We start from the raw sequence: 14,127 nt of genomic DNA, 5'->3' as shown, positions 1-14,127 counted from the left end.
CCCTCTACAACTACCTGAAAGGAGGTTGTAGAGAGGTGGGGGTTGGCCTCTTCTCCCAAGGGAATAATGACAGGACCAGAGAAATGGTCTGAAGCTGCAGCAGGGGAGATTCAGATTAGATATTAGGAAGAATTACTTTACTGAGAGGGTGGTCAGGCACTGGAACAGCCTGCCCAGGGAGGTGGTGGAGTCACCATTCCTGGAGGTATTTAAGAAACATGTAGACATGGCTCTTCAGGGCATGCTCTAGTGCCCAAGATTATTGGTTTGTGGTGGGGTGTTGTGTGTGGGGTTGTGGGTGTGGGGTTTAGTTGGTGGGTGGTGTTTTTGGGTGTGTTTGTTTGGGTTTTTTTTGCGTTTTGGTTTGGTTTGTTTTTTTTTTTAATGTGGTTGGACTTGATGATCTCAGAGGTCCCTTCCAACCACTAAGATTCTGTGATTCTGTGAATATCTCACAGCAGGAACATCGATGGGATCTGAAGGCTGATAGCAAAACATGACTTTTCTCAGACAACCCAGATGCTTCACTGTAGAATTGGTGAAAGTGGGGATCTGAACTCTTCGTTTATGCAGGAGTCAAGAAGTGATGTTAATCAGCCTTGGCAGCCAAGAATTGCTTGATGGCACACCAGACACTACCTGATGCTGCCTCTGCTGGGGAAGCGCAGGGAGGCAGCAGAGCTCTGGGGGAGCCACAGGGCCTGAGAAAAATAGATCAGTTTGTTACATGAAGTCCACATTTGACTGTTGTACTTGGAGCACTGGAGCCCTAGGTTAGAAGAGCACTTCACCCCAAGGCCAGCTCAGAGCCAGCGGTTAATCTGAGCCAGCACCTCTGAGCTCTCCCCAGGCAGAACAAGAGAACATTGAGTCATCGAGCGCTGCTGCAGACCCGATTCCTCATTTGTCACACAAGGTCTAGGTCAAGATACAGCAACACTTTGGGGCTGTTTCAAGCAGCACTTGCGTTTCTTGCCAGCTCATTGTGTATCCTTACAGAAAATGCACCTACAGATAAAGGGAACAGAAGCCGCTGTGCACTCAGCAGGAAGCCAGGCACGGACAAACACAAGGCCGTGCAGATAAAGAGCGTAAGAGATGTCGTCCTCCAACTTTTGTCTGCATGAATGCAATCCACAGGCATCAGAAATAACGGGCAGCCCAATTTAGTGAGTTAGTCACTGCACAGACCCCCAGCAGGAGCTGTCCCTGCCCTCTGCCACCAGTGACACATCGATGCTGTGTGACACTGCACTGGGGAGCCACCTGGGCTCGCTCCGGTCCCACAGCCCACTGGGGAACTGGGTGGGCTGCTGCACCCAAGCACGGCGTCCCACTACTGAAGCCAGCTCAGGGGCCTCCATGCAAAACCGTGTCAATACCACCCCCAGTGGGGAATTCAACTTTTTGGGAAGTGTCCCAGAGGGGAGTGAGCACGCAGGGACACCCCTGCAAAACACAATGCAGCCTTAGTAACTGACAGGCAGGTTTCTCAGCAGTATGCAATGCCAAGTAAAAGTAGAAAAACAAGCCAGATCTCACAGCTGATTTGACACATTTCTTTAAGTTTTCTTAGCTTGACTATGTATTACTCAGTGTTGCCATTTACTCACAGTAACTATCAGCACAGAATCCCCCTCTGCGTGTCTTCCCAGGGCCGTCCTCTGCCCGTAGCGTGACAGCTGGGAGCAGAAGCAAGGACAAGCAAGTTGCCCTCTAGGCCAAAGGCAGAGGAGGAAAATAGGAAACAGCAAAACACATATGCCATTCATTCCCTCCTCCCTGAGCCACAGTTTTATACAGCAACAGCTTCAGCTTTCCTGCCCAGAGCTCCATTCCAATTAGCTGTGGGCTTGTGTGTGCCACTACAGCTACACCAGCATAAACCGGTGTAAGAGAAAGGAGAACCAGGCCCTTTGTCTTTAACAGCTCGACACTGGCCTCACTGATTTTCATGGCCAGTATTTTCCCACTTAATACATCTTGCTCACAAAAGTAAAATAAACATTCTGCAGAGGTGGTAACTGAGTTTGGCCCTTAATTTTGTTAAGATATGTACATAGTGCTAGTTACTGCTATTAACTCAATAAACAATCTTTATTCTGCAGTTTTAAAAGAGGTAATAACTGCAGCCTGCATTAAAAATACCTTTCACACTGTGAAAAGAAACAGAGCACCACAGGTAGGGGAGGAAATAGCACAGGCTACAACTTTTCTAGAACCACACACCAGTTTCCCTGATCGTAGTAACTCTTCTGAACCCTCACACAATCCAGGGATCTGCATGCTGCTTCCAGCTCCCCTTCACAGAACACATGGTAATAGCGGTGGAAAACAGGGCTGAGTTCTTGGGATTCCTTGGAGCCAGCTGGAAGCAGCACTGTATCGACGCTTTCCCCTTTCTTTTTAGTGCCACCTTTCAGGTGCCAGGGAACCAGCAAATCTTGAGAGTGGAAGGAGGTTCGGTTAGTGTGAACGGGCAGTCTGCAATCTGCGACTGGCTTTGTGTCACTGCCTTTGTCCTTCGAGTCATTAAGGAGTTGGTCAGAACACACTGGGTCTTGGCTGCTGCTATCAGGTGTTTGATCACTAAGTGGTCTTTGGGCTGTGCCAGTATCGATTTCCTCCTCTGTGCCTTTCCTACCAATCTTTTCCTTAAGGTATTTAGACTTCTTGTTTTTGTATTCTTGTTCCATCGCCCAGACATAAATGAGTGCTGTTCCACCGGGCCTTAGAAGCCGCGCTAGCTCACGGATAGTAGCCAGTCTCCTCTCCTATAAAGAAAAAGCAAAGGTGTAAAGATAGTACATAAACAAAAAGACAGGAGAATGGAATGGCAGCAATTCCTCCTTGCTGTCCCCCCACAAGACATAATACAAAATCTGAGAAATTTTTTCCACTGTTCGTTTTCATTCATAATATAGCCCATCAGTACGTGCAAGCCAAGACACTTTCCTCAACACAATTCTCTCTGAAACACAATTCCTTCACCAAGAGCGTTGTCAAGCATTGGAACAGGTTGTCCAGGGAAGCAGTTTAGTCACCATCCCTGGAAGTATTTAAAAGACATGTAGATGGGCACAAAGGGACATGGTATAATGGTGGACTTGGCAGGGTTAACAGTCAGACTTTATGATCTTAAAGGTCTTTTCCAACCTAAATGATTCTACGATTCTCTTTCTATTTAAAACTACTGCTGTGCTGAGAAGAACGTCTAAGACATATCTGCCCAGCTGGAAATGACACACGCCTCTGTCTAAAATCCCAGATTTAAATCTATCACACCTAATGATAAACACACTAAGTCTGCAGCTGAAGGACTCAGATTTATGGCTTAAACACAGGTCAGCATTCTCCAAAGTCTCCTAAACAGACAACTTCCTACTTTTTTATTTTGGGTTTGGAAACATTTGCTGTGTTTCTGGTATGGAGAGACCAGTGGGCTCCACCTAAGATTATGGGTCCATGGTCTAAAGTTTATTACAATCACACAGCTCCTGCCAGAAAACACTCACACAGCCCAGAGACAAAGCAGAGTAGCTAGCAGTGTCCCTGTCATGTGCAGATGGACAATGAAGGCACAGAGGAAAAAACCCATGAGATCTGCTCAAGATCTGAGCTGGGAAGTAACATATCTCTTGACTCCCAAAGCAGAGTCCCCTTCTCCAGTGTCATTAATTATAAGCAGACAAAAATGAAACACAAACACCGAGAACAATGTGCCAGGAGGAGCAAGGGCATCTGACAAGCAAAGGGAGAAGGTGAAGAGAAAGCTTAAGAAGCAGCAGCAGTACAACAGCTTAATTCTGCTCTTGCAGGTGCTTACTCCAAGAGCAAACCAAGGTGGCCAACAGCATTCTGTCCTGTATCAGGAACAGTGTGGCCAGCAGGAATAGGGAAATGATGGTCTCCTTGTATTCAGCACTAGTGAGGCCCCACCTCAAGCACTGTGTCCAGTTTTGGGCCCCTCACTACAGAAAGGACAGTGAGGTGCTGGAGTATGTCCAGAGAAGGGCAACGAAGCTGGTGAGGGGTCTGGAGAATAAGTCTTATGAGGAGTGGCTGAGGGAGCTGGGATTGTTCAGCCTGGAGAAAAGGAGGCTGAGGGGAGACCTTATTGCTCTCTACAACTACCTGAAAGGAGGGTGTAGAGAGGTGGGGGTCGGTCTCTTCTCCCAGGTCACAGGCAATAGGACAAGAGGAAATGGCCTGAAGTTGCACCAGGGGAGGTTCAGACTGGATATTAGGAAAAACTTCTTCACTGAAGGGGGTATCAGGCATTGGAATGGGCTGCCCAGGGAAGTGGTTGAGTCACCATCCCTGGAGGTATTTAACAGACAGGTAAACACAATGCTTAGAGATACAGTTTAGTGATGGTTTTTGTCAGCGTCAGGTTGATGGTTGGACTACATGATCTGAAAGGACCCTTCCAACCTAGGCAATTCTATGATTCTATGATTTCCCCCCATTTTGTTCTTCCATTTTGCTTCCATGAGCCCAAACTAGCAGGTTTTTGTACTATTAGTAGCTCTGCACAGCAATACAGCAGTGCAGTGGAGCACAGAGAGGGGTGACTTACCGCTGTTGAGAAATGGTGGATTACAGCAATAGAGATGCAGGCGTCACAAGAACCGCTGCGGATTGGCACCGACAGGGCATCACAGACAAAAGCCTGGAAATTTTTTTCTCCACAAATATCCACCAGGTTTTTGCTGCGATCACAGCCAACCTGTAACAGAAAGTGTTTCATTAAGCTTTTCTTAAGAGGATAATTACAAGACTGGAAAATGATTTTCACTTGACGCTTACAGTAATAGAGTCATCATAGTCTCCTACTGAGGAAACACATTCTAGTTTAAAATAAAAACAAGTGCGAGAAAATAGCCTTAAGAAGAATATATGGCTCCCAGGTAGAGACAAAAAGAACAAAACCCCTGGTGCTTACTTAAAATGAGGATGGTAGATTGGATATTGGACAGCTCATTTTAGCACCCTGATTTTGAACCAGCTTAAGACAGTATACAGGTTTCAACCTAATTGTTCCTCAAAACTGGCTCTTGAAACCAAGAAAAACAGAGGTGAACTAACCTTGGTCTTTGCTTTTCTTTTCAATTGCCATTTATAACCTCACAGCATTTGAAGCAGCCAAATACTGAACTCACGAAACGTGAATCTACAAGTGTAAAGGCCAAACTGGTGACCTTGGTGGCATCACTGAAGCATACCACACAGCTTCACTCATCACCCAGGTTTCGTCATTTCAGTATAAGTAAGGAAGTGCTCAGATACAGTCCTCTTCACTCTCAGTATCAAAATTCACAAAAATTTAACCACAACATAATTTTCCAAGGTTCTGTACAGTCCAGATGAAGTGACCACTAGGAACCACTTCAAGACACCTCATAAAATGTTCCCTTTTGTCCTCCTTTGAACCTGGCCCAGTGTCCAGGTCAAAGATGATAAGAAAAAGCACCTAGAGGAGTTTTTTTTACCTGCTTGCATAAACACAATAAATTCAAATTGATCAAGACCCTTCTGAAAGAACAAATAGAGCGAGGCATGCACCACCCTCGTTTTCATGTCTGCCATGCACATTGAATACTCAAACCAAAGCTCTGCTACCAAGTCATATATCAAACTCAGCTTGCATAAGAATATTACATTTATTTTTGTTTTCAATGATCAGCAACAAGTAGATAGCAGAGAACAGATTCAGAATCCTAATTACTGCTGACAGTGTTTATTGCATTTGACACAGAAAGAATACTAAACCATCCTTGATGGAAGAAGAATAGCAAAGAACTTGCTCTGGTTAATCAACCCAGTAGAGACAACAGTACTGCTAAAGTTAAAAATCTCTTTTGCAATGATTAATGAAAATATATTTATTTTCCATCAAAACTTTTCATTTTATTGTTCAAATCATTTTAGCTTTCAGTCTACTATCACAGTTTTTAAGAAAGTCACGATTCCGTTCCAGCCATATGTCCTGAAAGCTTCCAGGTGAGCTGCTTTCTAGTCAGGTCCCTGATTTTTGGTCCAAAGCAAATGAAACAGTTGTGAAAATCCCAACCTGACAACCCAAGATAATCCTCCATAAAAACAATATAATGAATATGTACATATTGTCCTGCCAATTAGCTCTAAACAGACCTGAAAAAAAAAAAAAAAAAAAAAAAAAAATCAATCTTAGCATTGCTTTCTTCCCATTTATTCCTTGGCCTCAACTCTGTGTTAACTGAAGCACCAAATGAATAGTGTTATTCATAAATAAAAAAAGGAAACTCTTGGTTCATTTGGAAGTAAACATAAATCCCCATCATTTCACACTGGAAGCCAACTGAAGTATCTTTAAATTACTCTCATCATGGAACGGATTTAGCTGACAACCTGCATGTTAAGAGATTCCACGCCTCATTACCGGTTCCTTCAACTACTTTTGCAATTAAGACATTAACATGTGGTATTTAATAAAACTCAAAGGACCAAAATCACTGCTGGCAGAAGGAGGGAGAAGAATACTTGCAACTTCCACTGACAACAAGCTTTCCCAGAAAGAATTGCTTTGGTCCTGCGCGTCTACAGTAAAAACGGGCTGGATAACGGACCTCAATCCTCCCCTCTCAAAGTGACCTTGAAAAGGACTATGCTGTATGTTGATGAAATCCAATGAACTGAGAATGAGAACAAAGGCGTGACTGCCAGAATGTGAAGTCCTCATTTGCATCTAAATTATATCAAATAATTACGAAGTCAGGCTTGCTTGTATTGTCATACTTATTAAAGTGAATCTACACACAAAGCAAAAAGATTCTGTTTTGCAATGAAAATGGAGACCTTGAAATGGACCACTTTGAAGGCACAGCTGCTCTAAAATAGGTATATTAGGCTAAAACTTTATGTGGTTTTAAATGTAAACATCATAATAGGTGCTATACATGTACACTGAACACAGGGACACCAGACATATGCCAGGTGCTGAAGCTAAGCAAATTTAGCATCCTTACTAGAATTATCTCTGCCTGATACCTTAAAAAGAATTGTAATCACCACATTCCTGCATTTTCTAGCTTATAAGAAACATGCATTCATTAAAAACCAAAATACACTGGTTTCTGTTGCTTAGAAAACAATAAGCTAGAAAAAGCAGCTAACTTCAACGGTGCAACGCCAGCTTTCAGCTGGAAAATGAGCCTATCTATGATTTTTCTAAATATAGAAAACATTTACAGTAAGGGGCAGAGACCACTCAACTCTTCACAATTCTGTTACTGATTTCTACATTCTGAAGCACGTGGAAGCTTTGATATGGTCAAACTTCATTTACAGAAAACTGTTCAAAGAAATGTTTTAATTTCTTTTTTTCTCTCTAATTAAACATGTAATCAAAGATTTTTAAAAAACTTCTCAAAATATAACTGGAATGCTCTAGTTTTTGCCAGTTTGTATCTCTAATTTTGATGCTCAGCACAGGATACTGTCCTTGATGATCTGTTTTAGAAGAGAGGTAGAAAAAGGTAGACAAATTACTACTACTTCAGCATCCAAAACCAACAGAATCTAGTACATTTCTCAGTGAATCAAGTTGTATAAATTTTTAAGGTTCCCTATTTATCTGTGAGTCTTCTCAATCATTTCTTATACCTGTTTTCCCGGTTTACTTTTTTCCAATTGATTGCTCAACCCCCCCAGTTTCTCATATATATCTCCAATAGCACGGCTGACTATTCAGCTGAATCCATCGCTTGACGAGTTGTTTTACGTCTTTTAGCATTTCCCCAAAGAAGGCTGGCTTCTCAGGTTTCTTGGATTTTACTCCAGGCAACCATTCCCACATCCTTGACTTTCCGGCCGGTGCCTCCAACCTCTCTCTGCTGCTTTTTGTGATGTGGACAATGACCCACAGGAGCTCCAGAGCGGCCACTGACACCTGTGTACTGGGGATCAGAATCCACTTACATTTTTAACCAGGATTTCAGGCACTGAGGTTCATTGTATCTGGATAAACTCTAACTGCACCCAGCTCTAGGTTTAAGCCAGGAAATCTCTATCAGTATGGAGGCCTGTAACTCTGTAATGAGAACCCCAGCAAACACAAAACTTACAAAAGAGGCAAAAGCGTGATATCATTCATACAGCACCCTCTGTTTAGGGCACACTGGGTAATACAAACCTCTAGATTAATGGAAGTATCAAAAAAGACTAAGATATAAGGATAAAGGAAGGGAGAAATGCATGTAACACCTATGATTTGTCTGAGTTTGCAGCAGCTGTACTGGCCTCCTGGGAACGGGACAACAGGCAGAGATCCCATCCTGCTCCTTTGCGTTCCCAGGCACCTTCACCGTTTCAGCCAGCAGCAGCTAAATCAAGTTTTACAAAATCTACTTAATGCAGTGATGCAGAATAGATCATTAATGGGCAAAAGACACTAAATAAATAGCTTGCTTTATAATGGTGCTGCAAATCTGCAAGAGCGAAATCCTCTTGCAAGCTTAAAGACAGGTAAAGACAGGTCGATGTTGCCCACCATTATATATTTTCTTTCTGCATTATCTCATTATAACTAACTCTACTTGGTAGAATTAGTTCATTTAAGTATCTGGAAGCCTGATTGATTCAGCACATCAGAAACTGATGGAGAAAACAACATCTAATTCTGAAATCCAGCCACCAAATGGAATTATGTGGCTCCCCGGAGAAACACCTCAGCTATAACTAATAGCATGAGAGCCTCAACCAAATTACATTCCAGCAAACACACACGTACGTACAAAAAGAGACACCAGCACAGCCGCAGCAAGACAGACAAATCTCCTTGCTCCATTCGGTCTGAGTCAGACCTTTAGCATTCCTTCCACGTAGTGCTTTGGTTTCCCGTTGCATACAGTCAGGGTGGCTGCGGAAACAAAGCGCTACGTCTAAAACGTGAAGTTCTCTTCTCAGTGACAAAGCCTCAGAACCAGGCTGAGCAATTCAGCCTTCACTCTTGTGCTGCTCTTGCCCAGTTCCTTTTGATCAATCTTCCCAGATCTCCCATCATTTTAACGACTCCTATTCATTGAGAGAAAAGGTCAGCAAAGGTTCCTCTGCCTCACCCTCCGATTGTTAAGACAGAGTGAATTTGCTCCGTGTGTACCTTTACCAATGAGTTTTGTCCTTCCTGCTTTTATCCACTACTGCTGAGTCCTTTGGGTAGGAATCTGTTCTCAGTCAACATGGACCCAGTGCAACTAAACCCCACGCACCACTCTGCAAGCATACCACAGCAAACAGGCACCCTCCCTCTCCCCCACACACTGGCAAAATCAAACTTTTATACAGTTCCACTGGATCCCAGTTTAGGACGGTAATGCAGAAAACAGAGATGCACATCACACTGTGAAATACAGGCTACATTACTGATAACCCTTGAATGACAAGCACTACAGAAACAGGAACATCTGTATTAAAGCAAACCCTTTGGGCCCCTGCATTGCCATCATTTTTCTTCCTAGCATCGCTGTTCTGGTAAGGAGAGTAATTTTTTTTTTTTTATGTAAAGAAAAAATATCTACCCAATGGCATTTTGAATCATTTGTAATTGGATTTCCCATCAGTTTATCTGTACAATTACAAAATCTAAACCATAAAATTGAAAGGCTTCCATGTCTTTCACTCACACCCTGGCCCCGTGAGGATGCTCAATGTTCCCGTGGGGATTTACACATCACCACACCCACCTGAACACTGGACACAGGAAGAGCTAACACTCATAAAAATTGATGAGATACATTGCAATGATGTCAGCTGGCTCTGGAATGAAACCCTTGTGGTGATAGGGGCTGGGTAAGGCTGAAATGTAGCATTTTATAAAAATAAAAGCCCTGCTTACGAATATTAAGCTTGAAAGCACTTAAATATAAACTGTTAAAATAATTCCCCCAATGAGGTTGGGTGGGAAGGGGATTGTGTAAAAACAACCCTGAAGCCATTTCTCTCTTTTGCATTCATTCAAACAATAAAAAGCTGGGTGAGACAGAAAAATTAATCTGAAACTTTATTAAATTCAATCATTCTCCAGTCATTGTCCTAACTACATCAGGCTTGGATTCCATCTCTCACTCATACATTGTTAATCTGAATTTGTTTGTCATGAAATTGCTGCTCTTGCAGTGTGTCAGAATAAGGCAGCCATTTCAGCACTGTCATTTTCACTGAGTGTAGTTGGACTCTGTGCATTTCATTGTCACACAACCCTACACTCAAGTAGATAAGGCTATATGTAATCATCCAAAGAAACTGAAGCAAATACAGTAGCACAGGTCACAGTGGAGACATTTTCAGACAGTGCCTGAAGATTAAACCATCATGGGAACGACCTTAGCTTTGATATACCATTAGTGCTGCTACTTAAAGTATCCTATCTAGAAATGTACAGTAACCTTTACAGCACATCGCTTGCCTTCAGAAAGTGCTTGCCTTGGGTTTTCAGCATTTCTGAGTCAAAACCACTCCAAGCTACATGGCTCTACTGACAGCACCCTACCCAGTCCTAAATAACTCCTGATTTCACAGCATTGCTTTACTGCTCCTTTCCCAGCAGGGGAAAGAGCTCCAATGCACTGTGCATAAAAACTTAGGCTGCAGCAATTTATTAAATTTCTGCTTGGATTTTATGCCCCCAAGTCAAGAGGAGTAAATGAGGGAGGAAACTGATGCCTTGCACATGGAGAGCACTGTCCTTATCCCAGTTGCTTTAGAGGAAGATGCACAAAAGAAAAAAATCATCAGGACAGTTCATTCTCTATAAAGCTGACCATAAGAAAATTGTCTTGCTAAGTCCTGTCTACTGGCATTTTCCTTCGCATCAGAGAATGAGGGTTTGTATTACCTACAAAAAAAATGATCTTATGTCCCTTAGAAGCATTCAACCCAATCCCTCTGACTGCTGCTCAGGGCTTGGCTTTCTGGCATTTTGCAACCATAAGTCCCGTCTGATAAATGGTACTAAATGTGCCCTAAGTATTTTGTCTTCCAGCAGAAAACAGATTGCTGCAGTTTAACCTGCTCCCAAACCATCAGGTCCCCTTGGATCACCTCATTGTCCTCACCACCAGCAACTACCCATATCCATGCTAGGTGATCTAAGTGACACCCACTGATAACCCTTCACCAGTACTGAATGACATCCAACAGTCCAACCTTCCTCTTTCTCCAAACCAGTGTAACACCCCATCACTCCTCTCACCTATGATAATTTAGTTCTCTTAGTCTTTTCAAGATACCGTCAAAAGCTTAAAAACATCTGTAAACACAACATACACTGGTTATTCTTTAACAACACTTTGGCTGACATATAAAAATAAATAAAGTAGAAATAAGGGGGCACATCCATCGTCCTGATACTCTGTGCTAGCTTGCAGATGAAAATAAGCAAATGCGAAGTCTAGAGCCTAGCTCAAACCAAGAAGAACTAGTTGTCACCATCTGACAATAAAATGCCAAGGAAGACCAACTGAGTGAAGCAATTCGCAGATTCAGTTTTTCAGCTGTCTCAACTGCTTCTTTAAAAGTTCCCTCCCTTTCACTGTAGTTTTTCACATTTTGGATTTCTCCTGCAGGCACATATGATATGAGGTAACACCTAAAGTAAGAGAAGAGAGGGGCTGGCTTTCATTTGACTGCTAGTACGTAAGTGATCTTTCATTCCCTTAGTTTTTTAACTCTGGGCTCCAGAAAACAAACTAGTGCTGGCAATTTCTGAACACAGCATCTTGCAGAGATTTTGCCTTAAAAGTCTACCACAAACGAACACAACAAGCATTTACCGAATTCATTCTAGGACCAGGTGACCTTCACAGTACTCTGATAAACTTTTCTCCTCCCTACTTGAGTTTACTGATTTTTCTTACAGGAGTCAGGAGTGAAAGACTGAAATGTACTGAACATTAATAATTATTTTCAAGCTACAGCAGTCACACATAAACTTACCTACTTATAAATCAGTTGATATTGTTCTTATAAGAAGAGTAATAGAAATAAATCCATTACTAATACAGACAGGGCTGTAAATAAGTTTTATAGCCGAATATAAATAGCAGGACAGAAACTCCTGAAACAAACAAGTCTGACTTTTATTATTAATAATGAATGTTTTGCCTTACATAGAAGTTTTCAAGCCTGATGGATTTCAAAGTGATTCATAGCACAAGCACATGAAAGAATCAGACAATTCTGTAACAGGGAAGAGCCGATAGCATAATGCACACCTCTCAGAAAGATTTCTTTTGGGTAAAAATAATAGTAAGTTTGACCCTTACAAAAAATGGCTTTGAAATATTTGCAATAAAAACTATCTCTTTGAATAAAAACTTCGTATTTCTATGTGCTTCATGTCTTCCTAACAAGAAGGGAGAGAAGTAAAACTGGGCTAAGTACAGACTGTAAGACAAGGAAGGTGATGAGAATATCAGCAAGAATGATGTCAGAACTGTCTAAAAGTGAAGTAAAGCAAGTGAGAGAAAGGCCAGAAATTTGGGCTGAAGTTGAGGCTCCCCCATGAATTTTATGTTGGAATATTTACTGGGCCTATGCACAGAGTCAGAGGTGGGACAGCCAAACATGACATCATTCACAAATGAGCCACGCCACCAGGCCAAAGAAAAGTGAAAAGGTTAAATGAGAAGTCCAATGAAGATTTCAGTGACATGCACATTGCATTTCTCACCCACCACCCAAGTGAAAAACTTGTTGGAAGCATTCAAACTGTCCAATCATTTTCCCCTCTAGTAAGCTTATTCAAAACCAAAAAGGGCTAAAGCATCCGATACAATTTTTCAATCCGCTGCACCATCACTTTTTTTTTTTTTTTAATAACACATGCTGACTTGCAAAGCAAAAGTGGCTTTGAGAAAAGAAAAGGGTAATGCACACAGTGAATGGATGTGAAAAACTAACACAACCAGTAATTGCTCTTGGACCAGCAAACAGCTTTCTGTTTTTGGCACCATACCCACAACTGAAGCTCCAACATGCTGCAACCACACGATGGAATAAACACTAGTACCAATGAAAACAAATGACAAAAGCTACGACTTACCATGTACAAATCCTCGTTGATGCCTAGATATTTCCCATTACCACAACCAACATCAGCCACTATCGACCCTTTTGGCAGTGACCTGAGAAACTCTGCAATTCGGGGCCACGGGCTATGCCTGGTGCTGCTGAAGTGGGTGGCAATCTCTTCGTACACCTTGTGTACGTATTCTTGCTCCAGCTTTGAGGCCTCCATCTCATTGTGGGGAAATGAAGGTTGGGCCTGTCTTTGCTGTCCTTTCTGGCTGTCACAGACAGATGGGTAACCTAGATACAGCAAGAGATACACACACACAAAAAAAAAGTTTTTAAAGTCATTCCTTGATGGTTAAACTTAAAAGCAAAAAATGCTTCATTGCTCCTTTACCTTTTAAAAATTGAAATGCAGGTCAAACTGCAGTAGTGTTTGATGACCTTAAAACAAGCAACCTGCCCATACATACCAGAGGCTGTTTGCAGTGATCACTCACCCTCCTATGTTAACGAGGTTTATGTTTTCAAAAATGAGACAGTGCCCCTAGTATCAAAGATCATGACATCATTGCAATTCAGCCTCTGAAATTCTGTTCCGAGGGCACAAATGGACTTCAATTCCATGTATTTGTTGAGCCACCTATCTATTATTATCTGCATGGCCCTAAGGCACTTACATGGCTCTATCACTGCAGATCTGACTACTTCTCCTCTCCAACATACTTACTTTCACAAAATTACAGTCTGCTTCAAATAAAAAACAACAAAAACTGATGGGAACCTGAAGAACAGTAGCTACTTCTATGCTGGTACATAATTCCAGCAGTTCAGGTCCCAATGAAATGAAGGATTCCAGATTACTTGCCTAGCTCTAGAGCAAGCCCGATGCCTTCCTCTACAGAGAAACCACAGCAGCCAAACAGGTGCAACCCATTCAAGCGGCCATACCCCTAACCCTGAGCCACTCAGGAATGGCTACCAGGGCTGCCAAAACCACCCAGACAGATAAACTGGTTTGCTCAAAAAAAAGAAAAATTTTAAAAAATCATAGAATTGTCTAGGCCGGAAGGGACC

At 42.3% G+C, this 14,127-nt stretch overlaps 1 protein-coding gene across 1 annotated transcript in view; it reads right to left on the bottom strand.

The window, feature by feature from the left end:
- Positions 1 to 340: 340 nt before the first annotated feature.
- Positions 341 to 14,127, bottom strand: part of ALKBH8 (alkB homolog 8, tRNA methyltransferase) — a 49,721-nt gene continuing 35,934 nt past the window's right edge. Inside the window, exons 10-12 of the mRNA XM_014965780.1 lie at positions 13,082 to 13,347; positions 4,580 to 4,729; positions 341 to 2,774 (exon numbers count right to left, since the gene is read on the bottom strand). Coding sequence (XP_014821266.1) covers positions 2,205 to 2,774; positions 4,580 to 4,729; positions 13,082 to 13,347 — 986 coding nt within the window. The 3' untranslated portion in view covers positions 341 to 2,204. The remainder of the gene's footprint in view (positions 2,775 to 4,579; positions 4,730 to 13,081; positions 13,348 to 14,127) is intronic.

The sequence above is a fragment of the Calidris pugnax genome, unplaced genomic scaffold, assembly GCF_001431845.1.
Source record: "Calidris pugnax isolate Ruff unplaced genomic scaffold, ASM143184v1 scaffold20, whole genome shotgun sequence".
NCBI classification, from domain to species: domain Eukaryota; kingdom Metazoa; phylum Chordata; class Aves; order Charadriiformes; family Scolopacidae; genus Calidris; species Calidris pugnax.
The sequence above is the reverse complement of the archived record's forward strand: the minus strand, read 5'-3'. Positions and strand labels throughout refer to the sequence as shown.